This window comes from Hyperolius riggenbachi, chromosome 1 (assembly GCF_040937935.1).
Source record: "Hyperolius riggenbachi isolate aHypRig1 chromosome 1, aHypRig1.pri, whole genome shotgun sequence".
NCBI classification, from domain to species: domain Eukaryota; kingdom Metazoa; phylum Chordata; class Amphibia; order Anura; family Hyperoliidae; genus Hyperolius; species Hyperolius riggenbachi.
This window is the reverse complement of record NC_090646.1, coordinates 687186762-687213793: the sequence shown is the minus strand read 5'-3', so window position 1 is coordinate 687213793 and position 27032 is coordinate 687186762. Positions and strand designations below refer to the sequence as shown.

Genomic DNA, 27032 nt, shown 5'->3' with positions numbered 1-27032 from the left:
CACACTGACCACCGCCAGGACAATACGTACACCACACTGACCACCGCCAGGACAGAATACGTACACCACACTGACAATACATACACCACACTGACCACCGACAGGACAATATATACGCCACACTGACTACTGCCAGACAATACGTACGCCACACTGACCGCCACCAGACAATACATATGCCACACTGACTGCCGCCAGACAATACATATGCCACACTGACCGCCGCCAGGACAATACGTACGCCACACTGACAATACATACGCCACACTGACCACTGCCAGACAATACGTACGCCACACTGACCGCCACCACACAATACATATGCCACACTGACCGCCGCCAGGACAATACATACGCCACACTGACCGCCGCCAGGACAATACATACGCCACACTGACCGCCGCCAAACAATACGTACGCCACACTGACCGCCGCCAGACAATACGTAAGCCACACTGACTGCCGCCAGACAATACATACGCCACACTGACCGCTGCAAGGACAATACATACGCCACACTGACCACCGCCAGGACAAAATGTACGCCACACTGACCACCGCCAGGACAATATGTACGGCACACTGACCGCCGCCAGACAATACATACGCCACACTGTCCACCGCCAGGACAATATGTACGGCACACTGACCGCCGCCAGACAATACGTACGCCACACTGACCACCGCCAGGACAAAATGTACGGCACACTGACCGCCGCCAGACAATACATACGCCACACTGACCGCCGCCAGACAATACGTATGCCACACTACTGTGCCTAAGGGGCCGCTGTGTATCCTCCTCCCCCCTTATTGTGCCTGCCCTCCAATAAAGTACTGCTAAGCATACCCCACCACTGCCTCCAGCTGCCTGCACATGGCCTGTGTGACGCCAGGCGACGCCCAGTCGTCCAAAATGCAGAAAAATCGCAGATCCAGCAGCCGTTTCTGATCACCGCAATCATTCGCACATCTATTGCAGGGCTCAGAAAGACAAACTTTGGTTTTAAGATAGACATTTCTGGGAAAGGAAGTTAATTGCGTTTAGCACATAGCTGTGACAAGCTGGTTCCTCGGCCCCCCTGGAGAGCTAATGGCCCCTCTCAGAGGATATGCCAGCTGTTTCGCTCTGATAAGGAGGCCTAGATTCAGCCAGGCAGGCTACGAATCCCCGGGGGGTCTTGACACCTTGCTCCCTGGTAAGGATCAAAGGGAAGCCAGTTACCAGCACACACCCTGAATGACCTGAGGCTCATAGCATAATCCATAACTTCCCAGATCTGTCATATTTCTGAGGTTCCTGAGATGACAGCTTCGCTAAATGTGGGGAAAGTGTAGCATGAGTCCCGGTGCCGGTTCTGTGAAATTCCCAGAACTCTGTCCCCTAAACTCTCATAGCAATATGGGTGTGAAGAGACGGGGGGGGGGGGGGGGGAATTCTCATGATAGACCTGTCATATTTCATGTCCTAGGATTCGTACAATCATGCTGAGTGTGAATATGCAGTATAGGTTTTAACTGCTCCCACGTGCACCCCAAGACGGGCCAAACTAGAATTCTGCCAGTCTGAGGGTCTGTAAGGATGGGACAGCCCCTGCTCCATCCTCCCGAGGCTGGACTTGTGCCTGTCATAGCCACTCCCCGCAGCGATGGGTGATAAAACTAGTGACAGGCTGAAACGCAAGTGTCCTCCACCTTGAAACACCATCTTGATCACATCTGTGCCAGCTTGAGGATATGCTGGCATCCACCTGGTCTGAACTTTAAGCTGAAACAAAAGGGACTCTACAAGTTTTTCCCACAAAAGGACATCTTCCACAAATCTAAGTATTTTTTATCCCTTTTAGTTTCTTTTATACTGTTATCTCATGTCTCAATAATTGTTGATTTTAACGATTTTCTGTATATGTTAATTATTTATATTGCACATAAATAAAGACTTTATCAAAGTCGCTTACTGTTCCGCTACACCTGCTATACAGCCATACACCGAAACTGAACTCAGGTCTCTGAGGAGACGCTACTATTGTTGATATCTAGACAGAATACAGCGTGTTTTAACCATTTTATTTGTAGGATCAGTCAGTCAGTCGGTAGGGACCACTGGCCCATACCAGTGGTGGTGGCGGCAGATATACCCTGAAATAGTGTGTAAGTTATAATTACCGTACCTCACAGGCTCCCTTCTGGTTGGGCTGCTGCCCAAATTCTGTCGGTTTCTGCCCACTGATCGCAACCGCAGCTTGCATGATTGGTGTGCTGAAACCGATTGGAAGGCAATTTGCGGTCTGGCCACCAAGGGCTCCTGTGACAGTGTTTGGCAGTGGTTGGGATCTGTGTTGTGCTGAAAGTATCTAAGATAGCGCTATCAAGAAACGAACTAATTTGTTGGTGTAGCTGGAATGCAATATATTTTTTATATATACAGAGAGACTGTGTAGCCAGTAACCCTCCCCAAAAGTTTTATTTTATTTGGCATGGAAATGTCCGGGAACTACCAGCTCATGTGCCAAGCAGACCTGGAAAATCTTTGTCCGCTGCGGGGCATTGACACCCTCCGCAAGAACAAACAGGACATGGTAAATGACTTGTTTCAATGGGATAGCCAGCAACTGCGGGAGCTGGATGTGTCCGCTGAAGTGGACGTCGGCCCATCTGACTCAAGTCGAAGGGAACCAGAGACTGAAGATCCTAGGCGTACAGAGGTTGAGCATCCTGCGGGCAATGCGGCAACAGTTACGCAGGAGACTGTCAGTGTGGACCCCAATCCCAGAGTTGCTGAAAGTACTCGCCCGGAACCGGCCAGTACTGGACTGTCCATGGGTGCTGACCCGGTAATGCAGCTGGCATTACGAAAGCTGATGGACACTGACCTGGAAAAGTACATGCAGTACATGCAAGCACGTGAGGCGCGCCAATCTGCAGAGCGCGAGAGGAACGGGAGCGGCTGCTACAGAACGGGAGCTCTAACGACAGCATGAGCTAAACATGGCAAAAGTGCAACAGGCCAGCCGGAGTTCACCGCCCAGCCTCCCTGCTGAAGGAGCATCACCCGTAAGTGCAAAATTTAAATTTGCTAATATTGAGGAAGACACAGACATTGACTTGTTTTTGCGGTCTTTTGAAAAAGCATGCCGTCAGTATCGTCTGTCCCAAGACCAGTGGGCCAGACATCTGACACCTTTGCTGCACTACAAAGCGCTTGATGCTTTCGCAGAGTTACCTGCGGAAAAAGATAATGATTATGCTGCTATAAAAGACGCTATCATTACTAAATACCAGCTGACGCCAGAAGCCTATCGCAAAAAGTTCAGGTCCTGGCAGAAAAAGTCTTCTGATTCCTACCGAGATGTGGTCAGCAGCTTGCTCACCACACTCCGCCAGTGGACTCTAGGGGCTCGATTCACAAAGCGGTGATAACCCAGTTAAAGACTTTAGGCGTGATAACCATTTTTATCATGCCTAAACTCAGTTTAGGCATGATAAGTTTAGGCATGATAAGTTTAGGCATGATAAGTTTAGGCATGATAAGTTTAGATAAGTTTAGATCACGCGCAAAGTCCCGCACGCAAAGCAGCTCTATTAATCTCAATGCAAAGTGCACCAGACTTTGCTAGCGCAAAACTTTTGATCAGCTGTGCACTGCGGTGCTAACCCAGTTCGTGCTTAAACTTATCACGCCTAAAATCTTATCACACCTAAACTTATCATGCCTAAACTTATCACACCTAAACTTATCATGCCTAAACTTATCATGCCTAAACAGAGTTTAGGTGTGATAAAGGGCTTTTCACCAGCGTGCTAACTGTTAGCACCGCTTTGTGAATCAGGCCCTTGGCCTCACCAAAGGGTCTTATGATGTCCTGGAGGACTTAATAGTCCTAGAACAATTTCTGAACATTTGCCCTGCTGAGGTACGACAATTTGTGCTGGAGCCTGCGTCAGCAACTGTCGCTGCAGACCTCGCTGAGACTTTTGCGACTACCCGGGTGCCTGATGCACGCAGAACTGTCCCATCCAGCTGGAGGGGAGGTCAGCCCAATACCCCGGCAGACTCTCCTGCCCCTGTGAGCCGTCAGCCACAGGAGCCACCCAGCGCAGCTGCTGCGCCCAGGACTGCAGCCCCTGGAGGGGTCACCTGTCACTACTGCCACAAGACGGGACACATGAAGTTCACCTCTCCGGAGCGGAGGCAGACCACCCCAGCACCTGGACCACCCGCACCTCGCCCGCGGCAGACACCACCCGCCAGTGTACCCCAACCAGGAGCCGCATCCAACCTGATGTTTGCCAAGGGGGCAGGGAACTCCCCCATCACGAGCAATCACCAGCTGGTTACTGTGAATGACCAGCTTGTCACTGGTTTCCGCGACACCGGAGCAGATGTCACTCTGGTGCGTGCACACCTTGTCCCCGCAGAGGCCATCATTCCTGACCAGTACCTCACCCTCACTGGAGTGGGGGGCACTCTTTCTCACATTCCCCAAGCTCGGGTGTCCATCGACTGGGGGGTGGGGGTTCAAGAGAAGATTGTGGGGATCCTGGACCAATTGCCGGTCCCTGTTTTGCTGGGGACTGACCTGGGCAAGCTTGTGTCGTACTATGAACCTGCCCCAAGCCCTGTGGAACCCCAGGACGGAGACGGACACTCCACCCACACTCAGGTACTTTGCACCCAGGGGCAAGAACATGGGGGAGGTGGGTTAAATGTGCCCCTTTCAAGGATACCGGGTTCCCAAGTACTTGGATCAAAGGTACCTGTGTTCAATGCTACCCCTGTAAGTTGTCATGAAAATGTTGTTATACCTGTTATGGTCACTCCTGCATGTGAAACTGATGTGGCTAACTCTGAAATGTGCCCCTCTGAGGCTATACCTGTCTTAGCGGTGACTCGCAGCAAGGCTGCTCAGAACCTGAGCTCAGAACAGGTGGATGGGGCTCCAGGCCTCCTCTACCTCCTCTGACCCCGGGGATGATGACTTTCAGCCACTGACCTCGTATGCCACTGGCCAGCTGGCTGAAACTGATAGTGCTGCCTTCAGGCAGGCACTCCAGACCGACCTTAGTCTCGAGGCCCTCAGAAAACAGGTTTCTGAGCCCCTCGGGTCGGCATTCAAGGTGTACTGAGAAGGTGGTAAGCTGTACAGTGAGCCAGTACAACCCACCGGAGGGGAAACTGGGCTGAATGCCAAGTTGCTTGTGGTACCTAGCGCGTTTTGGGGGCATGTGCTGAAATCCGCACATGACATCCCCCTGGCCGGGCACCTGAGAATCCACAGGACCCTTGACCGTATTCAGGGACATTTCTACTGGCCTAAAATGCGGATAGACGTGATAAACTACTGCCGCTCATGTGTCGCTTGCCAAAAGGTAAAAAGGGCTGGGAACCCCCGCAAAGCTCCCTGGTGTCCCCTGCCAATCATCAGTGAGCCATTTCACCGAGTGGCAGTCGACATAATTGGACCGTTGCCTACTCCCAGCAGCAGTGGCAAACGATACATCCTGACGGTGGTGGATTATGGCACTTTCCTCCCTGAGAGCGGACAAAGTAGCGGATGCGCTATTTAACATTTTCTCCCGAGTCGGGTTCCCTGCGGAGATGCTCTCTGATCAGGGATCCCAGTTTATGTCCGGACTCATGGAGGCCCTGTGTACAAAGATACAGATGATGCACATTGTCTCCAGTCCCTACCACCCGCAGACCAATGGACTGTGTGAAAGGTTCAACGGGTCGCTGAAGCAACGGCTGACCACGTTTGTTGAGTCGCAAGGTGGGGACTGGGAACGATATCTGCCACATCTGTTGTTTGCATACAGGGAGGTGCCGCAGGAATCTACCAGGTTCTCCCCGTTCGAGCTCCTGTATGGTGGGAATGTCCGAGGACCCCTACAATTGATGCGGGAGACGTGGGAGGGCAAGGGGGACCCCACAGATGTCTCTGTAGTTGATTATGTTCTTAAATTCAGGGACAAGATGGAGTCCCTCGCGGAAATGGTAACGGAAAACATGGCCCAGGCTCGGGCCAAACAAAAACTCTGGTATGACCGCACTGCTGGAGAGAGGTCATTTGAAGTAGGTGACAAAGTGTATGCCCTTCTTCCAGTGAGGCAGAACAAGCTGCAAGCGGCCTGGGAGGGACCCTACACTATAGTGCAACGGTTAAACCCTCTGACATATCTGGTGAACATGGGAGGCAGGAAACAGAAAAGTTTTCATGTTAACATGCTGAAGGCCCACCATGACAGGACCAAGTATGTGCTGCCAGTGTGCAGCCGGTTAGAGCAGGGAGAGGCAGACCCCCTGTTAGACATGCTGGCTGACATACGAGATGTGGACAGCGACCTAAACGTCAACCCACAACTCTCCTCGTCCCAGCAAGAGCAGTTGCAGGAGGTGCTGGGTCCGTACCAGCACACCTTCTCCGGTGTCCCTGGGCGGACCAGTCTGGCAGTGCATAGGGTAGATACGGGCACCCATCCCCCCCCATCAGGCAATCCGCTTACCGCTTCTCCCCAGAGGTGCAAGCGGACATGCAGAAAGAGGTGAGGGAGATGCTGGAGCTAGGGTTTGTTCAAAAGTCCTGTAGTGCCTGGACAGCCCCTGTTGTCCTGGTCCCCAAGAAGGACCAGACAACTCGGTTCTGCGTGGACTACAGGAAGTTGAACGCCATCACCACTTCAGATGCCTACCCCATGCCTCGCATCGATGAGTTGTTGGATACGCTGGCGTCTGCCAGGTACCTGGATCTGAGCTGGGGGTACTGGCAGATACCACTTGCACCTGACGCGAGACAAAAGTCGGCCTTCATCACCCCTTTCGGCCTCTTCGAGTTCACAATGATGCCCTTTGGGATGAAGAACGCCCCTGCCACGTTTCAGCATGCCGTAAACGACCTGCTGGAGGGGTTGCAAGCAGTGGTGCTCACCGCCAGGTCGTGATCACGCTTACGCGTGGATTCACGACCATTTTGACGCATTCCGCCTCGGACACGAAAATCCGTGAATAGATTTTCAACCACGAAAATCTACTTCGGCTTCGCGTGAATGCGGACAGAAATCCGCATTCACGCTCGTGAAACCCGGTGCTGAAGTTGTGGTTTGCGGAAATGCGTCAAACTATGCGGAAGTGACACATTGCAGGCCAATCAGAGTGCCCCAGCCAGGCCCTAGCAACCAATCACAGGAGGGGAGCTATGCCCTCCCCTCCTGAATATAAAGCGGCGGCCATGATGGAAAAGCTCTGTCCTTGCTACTAGACTGTGGTGCTGAGAGGATTATCTCCAGGCCATTGTTGTTTGAGCAAGTACATTTATTGTGTTAAAAACAAAGCGTTTTTTTTGCTAACACTGCTCTTATACTGTACACAGTTAGCTAGTCAGTGAGTGATTGCTGTAGTTAGTTGTAGTCAGTGTAGTGTAGTGGGAGTGTGGGAGTCTAGTGATTATTTAACTGTGTGTAGTGCTGTGCAGGCAGGTTCAGTGCTGCAGTGTAGTGGGAGTGGGGATTATCTGTGTGTAGAGTGCAGGCAGGCAGGTTAGTGCAGCTGCAGTGTTCACTTGTATATTCCAGTGACAGTTATACACTTGTACTATTTGCAGGCAGCCAGTCACACCGCCGGCGCCGCCACTCTCTGCCAGCGCTGTTCATTCATTCTGTGAGTGACCTTGTGCCGTGCCCAGTGCCCACTGCTCGCTCGCTCGCTGGCATATGAGCATCTCATTACACAGTGTGACATCCTTGTGTGCCCACTGCATCCTTCAGTGACCTAGTTGTATATCCAGTGCCCACTGCTGTGCCCACTGCATCCTTCAGTGACCTTGTACTGTGGCCACTGCATCCTTCAGTGACCTAGTTGTATATCCAGTGCCCACTGCTGTGCCCACTGCATCCTTCAGTGACCTTGTACTGTGGCCACTGCATCCTTCAGTGACCTTGTACTGTGCCCACTGCATCCTTCAGTGACCTAGTTGTATATCCTGTGCCCACTGCATCCTTCAGTGACCTTGTACTGTGGCCACTGCATCCTTCAGTGACCTAGTTGTATATCCAGTGCCCACTGCTGTGCCCACTGCATCCTTCAGTGACCTTGTACTGTGCCCACTGCATCCTTCAGTGACCTTGTACTGTGCCCACTGCATCCTTCAGTGACCTTGTACTGTGCCCACTGCATCCTTCAGTGACCTAGTTGTATATCCAGTGCCCACTGCTGTGCCCACTGCATCCTTCAGTGACCTTGTACTGTGCCCACTGCATCCTTCAGTGACCTTGTACTGTGCCCACTGCATCCTTCAGTGACCTTGTACTGTGCCCACTGCATCCTTCAGTGACCTAGTTGTATATCCAGTGCCCACTGCTGTGCCCACTGCATCCTTCAGTGACCTTGTACTGTGGCCACTGCATCCTTCAGTGACCTAGTTGTATATCCAGTGCCCACTGCTGTGCCCACTGCATCCTTCAGTGACCTTGTACTGTGCCCACTGCATCCTTCAGTGACCTTGTACTGTGCCCACTGCATCTTTCAGTGACCTAGTTGTATATCCAGTGCCCACTGCATCCTTCAGTGACCTTGTACTGTGGCCACTGCATCCTTCAGTGACCTAGTTGTATATCCAGTGCCCACTGCTGTGCCCACTGCATCCTTCAGTGACCTTGTACTGTGGCCACTGCATCCTTCAGTGACCTTGTACTGTGCCCACTGCATCCTTCAGTGACCTTGTACTGTGCCCACTGCATCCAGTGATTCATTACTAGCAACATGTCTGGCAGGGTTTCGCGGGGTGAGAGGAAAGGGAGTTCAATTGCCTCAGCCACTTCTGGGACTGCTCCACGTCCAGGGAGAGGACGCCCAGCTGTACGTGGTCGTGATGCAGCAGAAAAGGGGGCAGCAAAGCCTGGGCCGAGTCAGCGGACGCCATTGTCCAAATATTTTAAAGTTTCTGGTCCCCGTGTGGTGGTTGAGCAAATGGAACCTGACGTACTCATGGACATCATGACTTCCTCCCAGACCTCTACTGTGAGCACCACTCCAAGCAGTAGCAGCAGCAGCCAACATCCCACGCTTGTTGTGACATCCACCCCAGCACCCACTGGTCAGCAGCCCTCCCAGGATGACATCGTTCTGTCCCTCAGTCCGGCATCTGGGAACCTGCTGATGCAAGAAGCTCAGGACTTACTGGGGACTGATGTGGCAGAGATTGAGATCGGGCCACAATCACAAGCGTTGTTGAGTTCTGGTGATGAAGAAGAGGGGTCTGTGTCTGGGGATGTAGGGACAGAAGAGGAGGCGGGGGAGTCAGAGGAAGAGCTGGATTATGATGATGCTGCTGATGATGACGACGTTGTGGACCCTAACTATGCGCAGCCTGCTGAGTCCGTGGAAGAATGGTCAGAGCAGGATGACGAGTCACCTCGGCCTAGGCAAGGATATCGCCATATGTCAGGCAGGGGCATCGGCAGCAGTGGGCGTGGAGGAAGTAGACAGGACACTGCTTCAGCCGGCACCACCACCATGCAACCCCCGGCAACTACTACCACACATTGCTCCGCTGCACCCTCTGCTAGTGGGGGCCGCAGTAAATTAAAGTCACCAGTGTGGGATTGCTTTGAGGAATGTACTGATGACAAAAGGTATGCGGTGTGCAGGTTATGCAGCAAAAGATTGAGCCGTGGGAAAAGTCTGAGCAAGATGGGTACCTCATCCCTCCAGGGCCACCTGAGAAGCCGCCACTGCCGCGAGTATGCGGACTTTAAGAGGAAGCAGGCACTGCTGGCAGGGGTTCCTGAGAGCAGAAGGCCCACCAGCGCAGCAGCATCCTCCCTCCCTCAGGGTCGTGAATCCCCCACAGCAGCAGCAGTAGTAGCACGCAAGCGCTCTTCCACCTCGGCTGCTCAGGACACAGACATTGAGGCTGGCAGCCAGTGTTCGTCTCTCTCCTCTGTCTCCCCTGCATCCCAGTGTCGTCAGACCCTGCTGAGCGACACCTTTCAGGGTCTGACCAAGCCTCTGCCTCCAAGCCACAGGCGGATCCGCAAACTAAATGGCTTGCTGGCCCGGGCCATGGCATCACAGCTGCTTCCCTACTCCCTGGTGCAGGAGGGGAGCGCCATGCGGACGCTGCTCCAATTTGGCATCCCCGAGTGGCAAGTCCCCAGTCGCCACTATTTCAGCAGGAGCGCGATCCCAGCACTCCACAAGTTTGCGGTGGAAAACGTGGCCCGTTCCCTGGACTACTCTGTGGGCAAGCGGGTCCACGTGACCATGGACTCGTGGAGTAGCAGATTTGGGACAGGTCGCTACTTGTCCTTTACGGCCCACTGGGTGACACTGATGGAAGGGAGGGAGGACAAGAGCGCATCAGCCCAGCTAGTGGTGCCACCACGCGGGATCAGGGGGGATGCAGAAGGGTCCTGTCACGACACTCCCTCAGCACCCGGAAAGCAAGCCCACCTCGGCAGCAGCAGCGCCAAGCCTCGGCACTGCCAAGCCCTTTTAAAATTGGTGACCCTGGGGAAGGAGAGGCTTACGGCCACCAACGTCCTGGCCGCCCTCAGGAAGCAGGAGCGGAGGTGGCTGACCCCCAGAGGCCTGGAAGTGGGGTATGTGGCAGCCGATAACGGGGCCAACCTGGTGGCAGCAGTGCAGCAGGGAAACCTCCAGCACATCCCCTGCTTGGCCCACGTGCTCAATCTTGTGGTGCAGCGCTTCTTACGCACCTACCAGGGGCTGAGCGAGCTGCTGCAGGATGCCCGGGCGGTGGTACGCTTTTTCCGCCTGTCAGCCACTGCCTCTGCACTCTTGTCCACCTTACAGCAGCAGTATGGAAGGCCACAACACCGGATGATCATCGACATGCCAGTTCGCTGGAATTCGACTCTGGCCATGTTGGAGCGGCTGTGTCAGCACAGGCTGGCTCTTAGGGCCTACATGCTAGACCCAAGTGTCCCCAGCAACCAGCAAGTCCCCACGATTACTGCCACTCAGTGGACACTGATGCAGCAAGTATGCCTGGTGCTGAGTCCCTTCCTGGAGGCAACCAAGATGGTCAGTGAGGAGCGGGCCTCTGTGTGCCAGTGGGTGCCCTTGGTTTGTCTACTGGAGCAGGCAATGGACAATTTAATTGAGCGTGGGGATGAAGCCCTGAGGCAGTTGGAAGAACAGGAGCAGATGGCAGCACAGTCCAGCTCAGAGGAGGGCTCACAGCAGGTAGTGGAAGAGTTGGAGGTCCCTAACCTGAATGAGGAGGAGGAGGAGGAGCAGAGTGCAGCAGGCGTTGTACGTGGATGGCGGTTTGAGGAGGACAACGACATGGCACAGGAAGAGGACAGGCATGCGTTATGGGACAATGGCGAGGACGAGGAAGATCTTGCTGGCAGGGCCCACTTGTTTCCCATGGCTGTGCACATGTTGCGCTGCCTTCGCAGGGACCCCCGGGTGATCCAGATGCGTTCAAGGGAGGACATCTGGATTACCTTGATGCTTGATCCCCGTCTGAAGGGGAAGCTGGGAGACTTAATGACGCCATCCACCACCGAGCAACGCACAAGGGAGTTGAAGGAGGCCCTTGTGCGCAGACTACTGGAAGCATTCCCCCAGCATTCCACCCCCACTGTAACTGCTCTGCCAAGCCAGCAAGAGGTGCCTGCCATTGCCACTAGCAGCACAACAACAACCACCAGCAGCAGCAGCAGCAACTGGCGCCCCGGAGACCTGAAGAGCCTAAGCAAGAGCCTGTATGCAGTGCAGCAGCCCAGAACAGAGGTGCCCGCCACAGCATCCACCACCAACCAGCACAAGCAACGACTGACCACCATGGTGTCTGACTATATGGGGTCATCCAGCGGGCTCAATGACACCGACAGCCCCGTGGACCCCTTGGAGTACTGGGTCAAGAGACTGGACATCTGGAGCGAGCTTTCCCAGTACGCCCTGGAACTCCTATCCTGCCCTCCTTCCAGTGTCCTCTCAGAGAGATGCTTTAGTGCGGCCGGTGGCGTGGTCACAGAGAAGCGCTCTCGGCTCTCCCACGCCTCTGTGGACAAACTCACCTTCCTGAAAATCAACCAGGCTTGGGTGGAAGGTGAGTTCCTGGCCCCTATTGTCGGACACGGGGACATGAAGTGGCTGCTGCATGTGCTGTTGTTAACTATGCCTGCCTTTATAAAGACATTTACTACCTGCCTAGTGCCTACCTTGGTTAATTTTTTGGTGTTATGGTACTACTACCAGTAAGTTGCCATGGTCCTCCTTCTGAGCTGCTGAACTGACCGCCCGCTTTGTCCTCCTGACTCAGTCGCTACTACACTCTGCGTTCACACTGCCCGGGTCACCGGGTGCATTTAATTTTTTGGCCAGCACTATGACGCTGTGCTACTACTACTACCACCAGTATGTTGCCGTGGTCCTTCTGTGCTGCTGAACTGACCGCCCGCATAGTCCTTCTCCTGACTCAGTCGCTACCACCACTGCACTCTGCGTTCACACTGCCCGTGTCCACTGACAACTCTGCTGCGATGTCATTGCTAATTGCTGCAAAAAAAAAAAAAATTACAAAAACCTCTCTGGAGCCTTTTTGGCGTCAGCCACTTATCCTCCTCCAGCGGTACCTTCGCCGCCAAGTGCCATTGGAACTCGCCTTCACCTCTTTGACTGCTTAACACGTATATCCCTTTTTAAAACCACTTATTACCAATTAATAGCCCCATTTAAAGTGTTGATTTCACTTTAAAATCCATTTTCTCTAGTAAAAAAAATTTTTGGGGAATTTTTTATGTTGAAGTTATGTTGCCCCTTATCACCTCGATAATCCATGCTATTTGGGGGACTGTAGCATGTATGGGGGCTTTGTTATTAACGTTAAAAGAAAATCCGCCTCCGGGCGTGAATACGCCATTCACGGGAAAAAATCCGCGTGGTTGCGTGGAAGCGGACGAAAATCCGCATGCGGCGGGGCCAAATGCGGATTTTTTTTTGCAACCACGCGGATTTCCGAATTCGTGGATGAGGCACATCCGAGCATCCCTGGTTGCAAGGGTTCGCTGTAGCGTACTTGGATGACATTGCGGTGTTCAGCCTCACCTGGGAGGAACACCTCAAACACCTGTCCCAGGTACTAGAGAGGCTGGCCGCAGCCAATCTGACAGTTAAGCCGAGTAAGTGTCAGATTGGCATGACCGAGGTGCAGTACTTAGGTCACCGGGTGGGGGGTAACAACCTGAAACCTGACACGGGAAAGGTGGACGCCATCCTGGCATGGCCTCGGCCTATCACGAAAAAGCAGGTCGAGGAATAGCCAGTTAGTGAGTTCCTCTGTCTCAGAAAACAGAGGTGGTGGCAGTTATACCCTGAGTTAGTGTGTATTTTGTATTTCCGTAACCCCACAGGCTCCCTTCTGGTCGGGCTGCTGCCCAATTTCAATCGATTTCCGTGCACTGATTGCGACCACAGTTTGCATGGTCTGTGTGCTGAAACAGATTGGAAGGCAATTTGTGGTCTGGCCACCATGGCTCCTGTGACAGCCTGCATGACTGCCTGGGATGTACCGGGACAGCACACTGCATTCTCTGCACTTACCTCTGTATGTATGGTGCTGCGCCAATCTGTGACCACAGAAACATCTGGAATCTTCTCCCACTCGGAAACAATCCCAGGTGTATTCAGGACATCTCCAACCGATGTACTGGCCTGTGTGTAACCAAATGCCAATCATTGGTACCTGTGTGCCATACATATGCGTACACCGATACCTACACCACCTACCCGACCACCTAACCGGGGGCAGCACTATATATCATATACATATCAGTGTACACCGATACCTTGACCACCTAACTGGGGGCAGCACTATATATTGCATACATTACTACCATCACACTGCTACCATCACCGCCTACCTGACCACCTAACCGGGGGCAGCACTATATATCATATACATATCTGTGTACACTGCTACCATCACCACCCACCCGACCACCTAACCGGGGGCAGCACTATATATCATATACATATCAGTGTACACTGCTACCATCACCACCTACCCGACCACCTAACCGGGGGCAGCACTATATATTGCATACATTACTACCATCACACTGCTACCATCACCACCCACCAGACCACCTAACCGGGGGCAGCACTATATATCATATACATATCAGCGTACACTGCTACCATCACCTCCCATCCGACCACCTAACCGGGGGCAGCACTATATATCATATACATATCAGCGTACACTGCTACCATCACCACCCACCCGACCACCTAACCGGGGGCAGCACTATATATCATATACATATCAGTGTACACTGCTACCATCATCACCCACCCAACCACCGACCCGGGGGCAGCACTATATATCATATACATATCAGTGTACACTGCTACCATCGCCACCCACCCGACCACCTAACCGGGGGCAGCACTATATATCGTATACATTACTACCATCACACTGCTACCATAACCACCCACCGACCACCTACCTGGGGGCAGCACTATATATCATATACATATCAGTGTACACTGCTACCATAACCACCTACCCGACCACCTAACTGGGGGCAGCACTATATATCATATACATATCAGTGTACACTGCTACCATCACCACCTACCCAACCACCTAACCGGGGGCAGCACTATATATCATATACATATCAGCGTACACTGCTACCATCACCACCCACCCGACCACCTAACCGGGGGCAGCACTATATATCATATACATATCAGTGTACACTGCTACCATCACCACCAACCCGACCACCTAACTGGGGGCAGCACTATATATCATATACATATCAGTGTACACTGCTACCATCACCACCTACCCGACCACCTAACTGGGGGCAGCACTATATATCATATACATATCAGTGTACACTGCTACCATCACCACCTACCCAACCACCTAACCGGGGGCAGCACTATATATCATATACATATCAGCGTACACTGCTACCATCACCACCCACCCGACCACCTAACCGGGGGCAGCACTATATATCATATACATATCAGTGTACACTGCTACCATCACCACCAACCCGACCACCTAACTGGGGGCAGCACTATATATCATATACATATCAGTGTACACTGCTACCATCACCACCAACCCGACCACCTAACTGGGGGCAGCACTATATATCATATACATATCAGTGTACACTGCTACCATCACCACCAACCCGACCACCTAACCGGGGGCAGAACTATATATCATATACATATCAGTGTACACTGCTACCATCACCACCAACACGACCACCTAACTGGGGGCAGCACTATATATCATATACATATCAGTGTACACTGCTACCATCACCACCCACCCGACCACCTAACCAGGGGCAGCACTATATATCATATACATATCAGTGTACACTGCTACCACCACCACCCACCCGACCACCTAACTGGGGCAGCACTATATATCATATACATATCAGCGTACACTGCTACCATCACCACCCACCAGACCACCTAACCAGGGGCAGCACTATATATCATATACATATCAGTGTACACTGCTACCATCACCACCAACCCGACCACCTAACCGGGGGCAGAACTATATATCATATACATATCAGTGTACACTGCTACCATCACCACCAACCCGACCACCTAACTGGGGGCAGCACTATATATCATATACATATCAGTGTACACTGCTACCATCACCACCAACCCGACCACCTAACTGGGGGCAGCACTATATATCATATACATATCAGTGTACACTGCTACCATCACCACCCACCCGACCACCTAACCGGGGGCAGCACTATATATCATATACATATCAGTGTACACTGCTACCACCACCACCCACCCGACCACCTAACTGGGGCAGCACTATATATCATATACATATCAGCGTACACTGCTACCATCACCACCCACCAGACCACCTAACCAGGGGCAGCACTATATATCATATACATATCAGTGTACACTGCTACCATCACCACCTACCCGACCACCTAACCGGGGGCAGCACTATATATCATATACATATCAGTGTACACTGCTACCATCACCACCCACCCGACCACCTAACCGGGGGCAGCACTATATATCATATACATATCAGTGTACACTGCTACCAACCACCAGACCACCTAACCGGTGGCAGCACTATATATCATATACATATCAGTGTACACTGCTACCATCACCACCTAACCGGGGGCAGCACTATATATCATATACATATCAGTGTACACTGCTACCATCACCACCCACCAGACCACCTAACCGGGGGCAGCACTATATATCATATACATATCAGTGTACACTGCTACCATCACCACCCACCCGACCACCTAACCGGGGGCAGCACTATATATCATATACATATCAGTGTACACTGCTACCATCACCACCTACCCGACCACCTAACCGGGGGCAGCACTATATATCATATACATATCAGTGTACACTGCTACCATCACCAACCACCAGACCACCTAACCAGGGGCAGCACTATATATCATATACATATCAGTGTACACTGCTACCATCACCACCTACCCGACCACCTAACCGGGGGCAGCACTATATATCATATACATATCAGTGTACACTGCTACCATCACCACCTACCCGACCACCTAACCGGGGGCAGCACTATATATCATATACATATCAGTGTACACTGCTACCATCACCACCCACCCGACCACCTAACCGGGGGCAGCACTATATATCATATACATATCAGTGTACACTGCTACCATCACCACCAACCCGACCACCTAACCGGGGGCAGAACTATATATCATATACATATCAGTGTACACTGCTACCATCACCACCAACCCGACCACCTAACTGGGGGCAGCACTATATATCATATACATATCAGTGTACACTGCTACCATCACCACCAACCCGACCACCTAACTGGGGGCAGCACTATATATCATATACATATCAGTGTACACTGCTACCATCACCACCCACCCGACCACCTAACTGGGGGCAGCACTATATATCATATATATATCAGTGTACACTGCTACCACCACCACCCACCCGACCACCTAACTGGGGCAGCACTATATATCATATACATATCAGCGTACACTGCTACCATCACCACCCACCAGACCACCTAACCAGGGGCAGCACTGTATATCATATACATATCAGTGTACACTGCTACCATCACCACCTACCCGACCACCTAACCGGGGGCAGCACTATATATCATATACATATCAGTGTACACTGCTACCATCACCACCCACCAGACCACCTAACCGGGGGCAGCACTATATATCATATACATATCAGTGTACACTGCTACCATCACCACCCACCCGACCACCTAACCGGGGGCAGCACTATATATCATATACATATCAGTGTACACTGCTACCATCACCACCTACCCGACCACCTAACCGGGGGCAGCACTATATATCATATACATATCAGTGTACACTGCTACCATCACCACCTACCCAACCACCTAACCGGGGGCAGCACTATATATCATATACATATCAGTGTACACTGCTACCATCACCACCCACCCGACCACCTAACCGGGGGCAGCACTATATATCATATACATATCAGTGTACACTGCTACCATCACCAACCACCTAACCGGGGGCAGCACTATATATCATATACATATCAGTGTACACTGCTACCATCACCACCTACCCGACCACCTAACCGGGGGCAGCACTATATATCATATACATATCAGCGTACACTGCTACCATCACCACCCACCCGACCACCTAAACGGGGGCAGCTCTATATGTCATATACATATCAGAGTACACTGCTACCATCACCACCTACCGACCACCTAACCGGGGGCAGCACTATATATCATATACATATCAGCGTACACTGCTACCATCACCACCCACCCGACCACCTAACCGGGGGCAGCACTATATATCATATACATATCAGTGTACACTGCTACCATCACCACCCACCCGACCACCTAACCGGGGGCAGCACTATATATCATATACATATCAGTGTACACTGCTACCATCACCACCCACCCGACCACCTAACCGGGGGCAGCACTATATATCATATACATATCAGTGTACACTGCTACCATCACCACCTACCCGACCACCTAACCGGGGGCAGCACTATATATCATATACATATCAGCGTACACTGCTACCATCACCACCCACCAGACCACCTAACTGGGGGCAGCTCTATATATCATATGCATATCAGAGTACAATGCTACCATCACCACCTACCGACCACCTAACCGGGGGCAGCACTATATATCATATACATATCAGCGTACACTGCTACCATCACCACCCACCCGACCACCTAACCGGGGGCAGCACTATATATCATATACATATCAGTGTACACTGCTACCATCACCACCTACCCGACCACCTACCTGGGGGCAGCACTATATATCACATACATATCAGCGTACACTGCTACCATCACCACCTACCCGACCACCTAACCGGGGGCAGCACTATATATCATATACATATCAGTGTACACTGCTACCATCACCACCTACCCGACCACCTAACCGGGGGCAGCACTATATATCATATACATATCAGTGTACACTGCTACCATCACCACCTACCCGACCACCTAACCGGGGGCAGCACTATATATCATATACATATCAGTGTACACCGCTACCATCACCACCCACCCGACCACCTAACCGGGGGCAGCACTATATATCATATACATATAAGTGTACACTGCTACCATCACCACCTACCTGACCACCTAACCGGGGGCAGCACTATATATCATATACATATCAGTGTACACTGCTACCATCACCACCTACCCGACCACCTAACCGGGGGCAGCACTATATATCATATACATATCAGCGTACACTGCTACCATCACCAATCACCCGACCACCTAACCGGGGGCAGCACTATATATCATATACATATCAGTGTACACTGCTACCATCACCACCTACCCGACCACCTAACCGGGGGCAGCACTATATATCACATACATATCAGCGTACACTGCTACCATCACCACCCACCCAAATACCTAACCAGGGGCAGCACTATATATCATATACATATCAGTGTACACTGCTACCATCACCACCTACCCGACCACCTAACCGGGGGCAGCACTATATATCACATACATATCAGCGTACACTGCTACCATCACCACCCACCTAACCGGGGGCAGCACTATATATCATATACATATCAGTGTACACTGCTACCATCACCACCCACCCGACCACCTAACCGGGGGCAGCACTATATATCATATACATATCAGTGTACACTGCTACCATCACCACCTACCCGACCACCTAACCGGGGGCAGCACTATATATCATATACATATCAGCGTACACTGCTACCATCACCACCCACCAGACCACCTAACCGGGGGCAGCTCTATATATCATATACATATCAGAGTACAATGCTACCATCACCACCTACCGACCACCTAACCGGGGGCAGCACTATATATCATATACATATCAGCGTACACTGCTACCATCACCACCCACCCGACCACCTAACCGGGGGCAGCACTATATATCATATACATATCAGTGTACACTGCTACCAACCACCAGACCACCTAACCGGGGGCAGCACTATATATCATATACATATCAGTGTACACTGCTACCATCGCCACCCACCCGACCACCTAACCGGGGGCAGCACTATATATCATATACATATCAGTGTACACTGCTACCATCACCACCCACCCGACCACCTAACCGGGGGCAGCACTAGCGTACACTGCTACCATCACCACCTACCCGACCACCTAACCGGGGGCAGCACTATATATCATATACATATCAGTGTACACTGCTACCATCACCACCTACCCGACCACCTAACCGGGGGCAGCACTATATATCATATACATATCAGCGTACACTGCTACCATCACCACCTACCCGACCACCTAACCGGGGGCAGCACTATATATCATATACATATCAGCGTACACTGCTACCATCACCACCCACCCGACCACCTAACCGGGGGCAGCTCTATATATCATATACATATCAGAGTACAATGCTACCATCACCACCTACCGACCACCTAACCGGGGGCAGCACTATATATCATATACATATCAGCGTACACTGCTACCATCACCACCCACCAGACCACCTAACCGGGGGCAGCTCTATATATCATATACATATCAGAGTACAATGCTACCATCACCACCTACCGACCACCTAACCGGGGGCAGCACTATATATCATATACATATCAGCGTACACTGCTACCATCACCACCCACCCGACCACCTAACCGGGGGCAGCACTATATATCATATACATATCAGTGTACACTGCTACCATCACCACCTACCCGACCACCTAACCGGGGGCAGCACTATATATCATATACATATCAGCGTACACTGCTACCATCACCACCCACCAGACCACCTAACCGGGGGCAGCTCTATATATCATATACATATCAGAGTACAATGCTACCATCACCACCTACCGACCACCTAACCGGGGGCAGCACTATATATCATATACATATCAGTGTACACTGCTACCATCGCCACCCACCCGACCACCTAACCGGGGGCAGCACTATATATCATATACATATCAGTGTACACTGCTACCATCACCACCCACCCGACCACCTAACCGGGGGCAGCACTATATATCATATACATATTAGCGTACACTGCTACCATCACCACCTACCCGACCACCTAACCGGGGGCAGCACTATATATCATATACATATCAGTGTACACTGCTACCATCACCACCTACCCGACCACCTAACCGGGGGCAGCACTATATATCATATACATATCAGCGTACACTGCTACCATCATCACCTACCCGACCACCTAACCGGGGGCAGCACTATATATCATATACATATCAGTGTACACTGCTACCATCACCACCCACCCGACCATCTAACCGGGGGCAGCACTATATATCATATACATATCAGTGTACACTGCTACCATCACCACCTACCCGACCACCTAACCGGGGGCAGCACTATATATCATATACATATCAGCGTACACTGCTACCATCACCACCCACCAGACCACCTAACCGGGGGCAGCTCTATATATCATATACATATCAGAGTACAATGCTACCATCACCACCTACCGACCACCTAACCGGGGGCAGCACTATATATCATATACATATCAGCGTACACTGCTACCATCACCACCCACCCGACCACCTAACCGGGGGCAGCACTATATATCATATACATATCAGTGTACACTGCTACCATCACCACCTTCCCGACCACCTAACCGGGGGCAGCACTATATATCACATACATATCAGCGTACACTGCTACCATCACCACCCACCCAACCACCTAACCGGGGGCAGCACTATATATCATATACATATCAGCGTACACTGCTACCATCACCACCCACCCGACCACCTAACCGGGGGCAGCACTATATATCATATACATATTAGCGTACACTGCTACCATCACCACCTACCCGACCACCTAACCGGGGGCAGCACTATATATCATATACATATCAGTGTACACTGCTACCATCACCACCTACCCGACCAACTAACCGGGGGACGCACTATATATCATATACATATCAGTGTACACTGGAACCATCACCACCCACCCGACCACCTAACCGGGGGCAGCACTATATATCATATACATATCAGTGTACACTGCTACCATCACCACCTACCCGACCACCTAACCGGGGGCAGCACTATATATCATATACATATCAGTGTACTCTGCTACCATCACCACCCACCCGAACACCTAACTGGGGGCAGCACTATATATCATATACATATCAGCGTACACTGCTACCATCACCACCTACCCGACCACCTAACCGGGGGCAGCACTATATATCATATACATATCAGTGTACACTGCTACCATCACCACCTACCCGACCACCTAACCGGGGGCAGCACTATATATCATATACATATCAGTGTACACTGCTACCATCATCACCCACCAGACCACCTAACCGGGGGCAGCACTATATATCATATACATATCAGTGTACACTGCTACCATCACCACCTACCCGACCACCTAACCGGGGGCAGCACTATATATCATATACATATCAGTGTACACTGCTACCATCACCACCTACCCGACCACCTAACCGGGGGCAGCACTGTATATCATATACATATCAGTGTACACTGCTACCATCACCACCCACCCGACCACCTAACTGGGCGCAGCACTATATGTCATATACATATCAGTGTACACTGCTACCATCACCACCTACCCGACCACCTAACCGGGGGCAGCACTATATATCATATACATATCAGTGTACACTGCTACCATCACCACCCACCCGACCACCTAACCGGGGGCAGCACTATATATCATATACATATCAGTGTACACTGCTACCATCACCACCTACCCGACCACCTAACCGGGGGCAGCACTATATATCATATACATATCAGCGTACACTGCTACCATCACCACCCACCAGACCACCTAACCGGGGGCAGCTCTATATATCATATACATATCAGAGTACAATGCTACCATCACCACCTACCGACCACCTAACCGGGGGCAGCACTATATATCATATACATATCAGCGTACACTGCTACCATCACCACCCACCCGACCACCTAACCGGGGGCAGCACTATATATCATATACATATCAGTGTACACTGCTACCATCACCACCCACCCGACCACCTAACCGGGGGCAGCACTATATATCATATACATATCAGTGTACACTGCTACCATCATCACCCACCCAACCACCGACCCGGGGGCAGCACTATATATCATATACATATCAGCGTACACTGCTACCATCACCACCTACCCGACCACCTAACTGGGGGCAGCACTATATATCATATTCATATCAGCGTACACTGCTACCATCACCACCTACCCGGGAGTTTCAGGAAGTGTTCCTGGAGGCTCGGCAGGAAGCCAACATACTTCTGGTCAGCAGGGGGCGTTAGCAATCATTACATGAATGGCAATCCCGCACCCTGGCCTGCAGGGCTCCATGCAGCAGACACACGTGTGTGCACCGCAGACCAGCATTAGCACCGCACATGAACATGACACGGCCCTCACGGTAACAGCAATAATTAGTAAAATGTCTTATCTATGGGCCAAACATGTAAATACTTTCCCATAGTCGCTGTAAGACTGGCTGTGTTGTGTATTGGCTCAAACATCATTATTAATGCAAATATTACAGCAAATCCCACTCCCAGGTGTATCACACCATACCCGCCACTGTGTGGCACTAGTGAGGTGCCCCTTCCTGTGAGCACACCCTGTGGCATTGTGCACTATGCCTCCCCCTGCTGGCACTTACCGGTATGAATGGCTCTGTTGGAGGCCTCCACCTCACTGTGGAAGAGCTGGTGTAGCCTGGAGGCAAAGCTCTCCCGATTCATGGCTCTGGCCACACTGACAATATCTGCCGACTGTGCTGGGACAACTCTCTGTATGCTGTATCCTGAGAGAGGAAGAACAACACGGGTCTACATGACATGTCACACATAGTTACATAGTTACATAGTTATTTTGGTTGAAAAAAGACATACGTCCATCGAGTTCAACCAGTACGAAGTACAACACCAGCCTGCTCCCTCACATATCCCTGTTGATCCAGAGGAAGGCGAAAAAACCCTTACAAGGCATGGTCCAATTAGCCCCAAAAAGGGAAAAATTCCTCCCCGACTCCAGATGGCAATCAGATAAAATCCCTGGATCAACATCATTAGGCATTACCTAGTAATTGTAGCCATGGATGTCTTTCAACGCAAGGAAAGCATCTAAGCCCCCTTTAAATGCAGGTATAGAGTTTGCCATAACGACTTCCTGTGGCAATGCATTCCACATCTTAATCACTCTTACTGTAAAGAACCCTTTCCTAAATAAATGGTTAAAACGTTTTTCCTCCATGCGCAGATCATGTCCTCTAGTCCTTTGAGAAGGCCTAGGGACAAAAAGCTCATCCGCCAAGGTATTATATTGCCCTCTGATGTATTTATACATGTTAATTAGATCCTCTCTAAGGCGTCTTTTCTCTAGACTAAATAAACCCAGTTTATCTAACCTTTCTCGATAAGCGAGACCTTCCATCCCATGCATCAATTTTGTTGCTCGTCTCTGCACCTGCTCTAAAACTGCAATATCTTTTTTGTAATGTGGTGCCCAGAACTGAATTCCATATTCCAGATGTGGCCTTACTAGAGAGTTAAACAGGGGCAATATTATGCTAGCATCTCGAGTTTTTATTTCCCTTTTAATGCATCCCAAAATTTTGTTAGCTTTAGCTGCAGCTGCTTGGCATTGAGTATGATTATTTAACTTGTTGTCAATGAGTACTCCTAAGTCCTTCTCCAAGTTTGATGTCCCCAACTGTATCCCATTTATTTTGTATGGTGCTAGACCATTGGTACGTCCAAAATGCATGACCTTACATTTGTCAACATTGAATTTCATCTGCCATGTATGTGCCCATATAGCCATCCTATCCAGATCCTGTTGCAATATGACACTATCTTCCTGAGAGTTGATGATTCTGCACAATTTTGTATCATCTGCAAAAATAGCAACATTGTTCACTACTGCATCTATTAGGTCATTAATAAATAAATTGAAGAGCACTGGCCCCAGAACAGACCCCTGTGGGACCCCACTGCTAGCAGTCTCCCATTTTGAGTACGATCCATTGACCACAACTCTTTGTTTTCTGTCCATTAGCCAGTTCCCTATCCATGCACACAGACTCTTCCCCAGTCCTTGCATCTTCAACTTTTGCACCAGACTTTTGTGGGGAACAGTGTCGAAGGCCTTTGCAAAGTCCAAGTATATCACATCTACAGCATTCCCAATATCCATATTAGCATTCACTACCTCATAAAAGCTGAGCATGTTAGTCAAACAGGACCTGTCTTTAGTAAACCCATGTTGATGCTGAGAAATAAGATTATTTTCTACTATGAAGTCATGTATAGTATCTCTTAGTATCTCACACGTGCCCCCGCATCCTATTCTACACCCACCCCCCAGCATTCTACATGTGTCTGCGCTACAACCCCCCACCACAGCCCTATCCAATCCCTTACCCACCCCCCACCACCCTACATGTATCCCCCACCCCAGCACCCCATGTGTATCCCCCCCAGCACCCTATGTGTATCCCCCCAGCACCCCCTGTGTATCCCCCCCAGCACCCCCTGTGTATCCCCCCAGCACTCCCTGTGTATCCCCCCAGCACCCCATGTGTATCCCCCCAGCACTCCCTGTGTATCCCCCCCAGCACCCCCTGTGTATCCCCCCCAGCACCCCCTGTGTATCCCCCCCAGCACTCCCTGTGTATCCCCCCAGCACTCCCTGTGTATCCCCCCCAGCACTCCCTGTGTATCCCCCCCAGCACCCCCTGTGTATCCCCCCCAGCACTCCCTGTGTATCCCCCCAGCACCCCCTGTGTATCCCCCCAGCACTCCCTGTGTATCCCCCCAGCACCCCCTGTGTATCCCCCCCAGCACTCCCTGTGTATCCCCCCAGCACCCCATGTGTATCCCCCCAGCACTCCCTGTGTATCCCCCCCAGCACCCCCTGTGTATCCCCCCAGCACTCCCTGTGTATCCCCCCAGCACTCCCTGTGTATCCCCCCCAGCACTCCCTGTGTATCCCCCCCAGCACCCCCTGTGTATCCCCCCCAGCACCCCATGTGTATCCCCCCAGCACCCCATGTGTATCCCCCCAGCACCCCCTGTGTATCCCCCCAGCACTCCCTGTGTATCCCCCCAGCACCCCCTGTGTATCCCCCCCAGCACTCCCTGTGTATCCCCCCAGCACCCCATGTGTATCCCCCCAGCACTCCCTGTGTATCCCCCCCAGCACCCCCTGTGTATCCCCCCCAGCACTCCCTGTGTATCCCCCCAGCACTCCCTGTGTATCCCCCCAGCACTCCCTGTGTATCCCCCCCAGCACTCCCTGTGTATCCCCCCCAGCACTCCCTGTGTATCCCCCCAGCACCCCATGTGTATCCCCCCAGCACCCCATGTGTATCCCCTCAGCACCCCATGTGTATCCCCCCCAGCACTCCCTGTGTATCCCCCCCAGCACCCACTGTGTATTCCCCCCAGCACCCCATGTGTATCCCCCCAGCACCCCATGTGTACCCCCCCAGCACCCCCTGTGTATCCCCCAGCACCCCATGTGTATCCTCCCAAAAAAAGGGACATTTAAGCCACGCCCCCTGTTTCAACCCTGGCCATGACCCCACCACACCCCTAGTAACGCATACCATAAAGATTTCATAAGAAAAATATGTTGTTTTATAATTCAAACCACACTGGTCCTTTCTATCCTGGTTCATTTTCCTTAATAGTAACATTTTATAATTCGTAATATATCAATTTACAGGTTGGGAATAAAGTTTAGAGTCAATCAAACACATTTTTAGTAGAGAAATATATATTTACATAGAAAGAGGGACAAAGTCCTGAAGGAGGGACAGTTGGGAGCTGTGCTATTTGTATCCCCCTCCCACCACAGCCCTATCCAATCCCTCCCTGACCCCTCTACCACCCTGTGTGTGGACTCACCTCTGCCTCTGGACCCCTGTGTCAGCATCGCAGTTACCTTCATATCTGCATTTTCTGCTGTGGGCTGTCCCCTCCTCGGGGGTCCCTTAAGTGGGGGTCTCTCTGGCAGCATGTTAGGTTTCCCCTGGCTCCATGTCTTCCCCGGGGTGCCTGGCTGCCTCTTACCCCCTCCTCCTGTGTTACTTCCAGCTTCAGACATTTCCTCAGTCCTGCCAGAGGTATCCTGTCTCTGTTGTGGAAACCAAGTAACCTGGAGACAGTATGGCACAAGGCTCAGTGACATCACACTTACAGATGTCACCTGGAGACTCACAGGCCGGGTGTGACACTATGGCAGAAGGCTCAGTGACATCACACTTACAGATGTCACCTGGAG

General features: G+C 51.5%; 1 protein-coding gene across 1 annotated transcript in view; it reads right to left on the bottom strand.

The window, feature by feature from the left end:
• FAM221B (family with sequence similarity 221 member B) overlaps positions 1-26827 on the bottom strand; it is a 42521-nt gene extending 15694 nt beyond the window's left edge. The window contains exons 1-3 of the mRNA XM_068253366.1: positions 26657-26827; positions 23407-23550; positions 13571-13681 (exon numbers count right to left, since the gene is read on the bottom strand). Of these exons, the coding sequence (XP_068109467.1) occupies positions 13571-13681; positions 23407-23550; positions 26657-26768 (367 nt within the window). The 5' untranslated portion in view covers positions 26769-26827. The remainder of the gene's footprint in view (positions 1-13570; positions 13682-23406; positions 23551-26656) is intronic.
• Between the last annotated feature and the right edge of the window lie 205 nt (positions 26828-27032).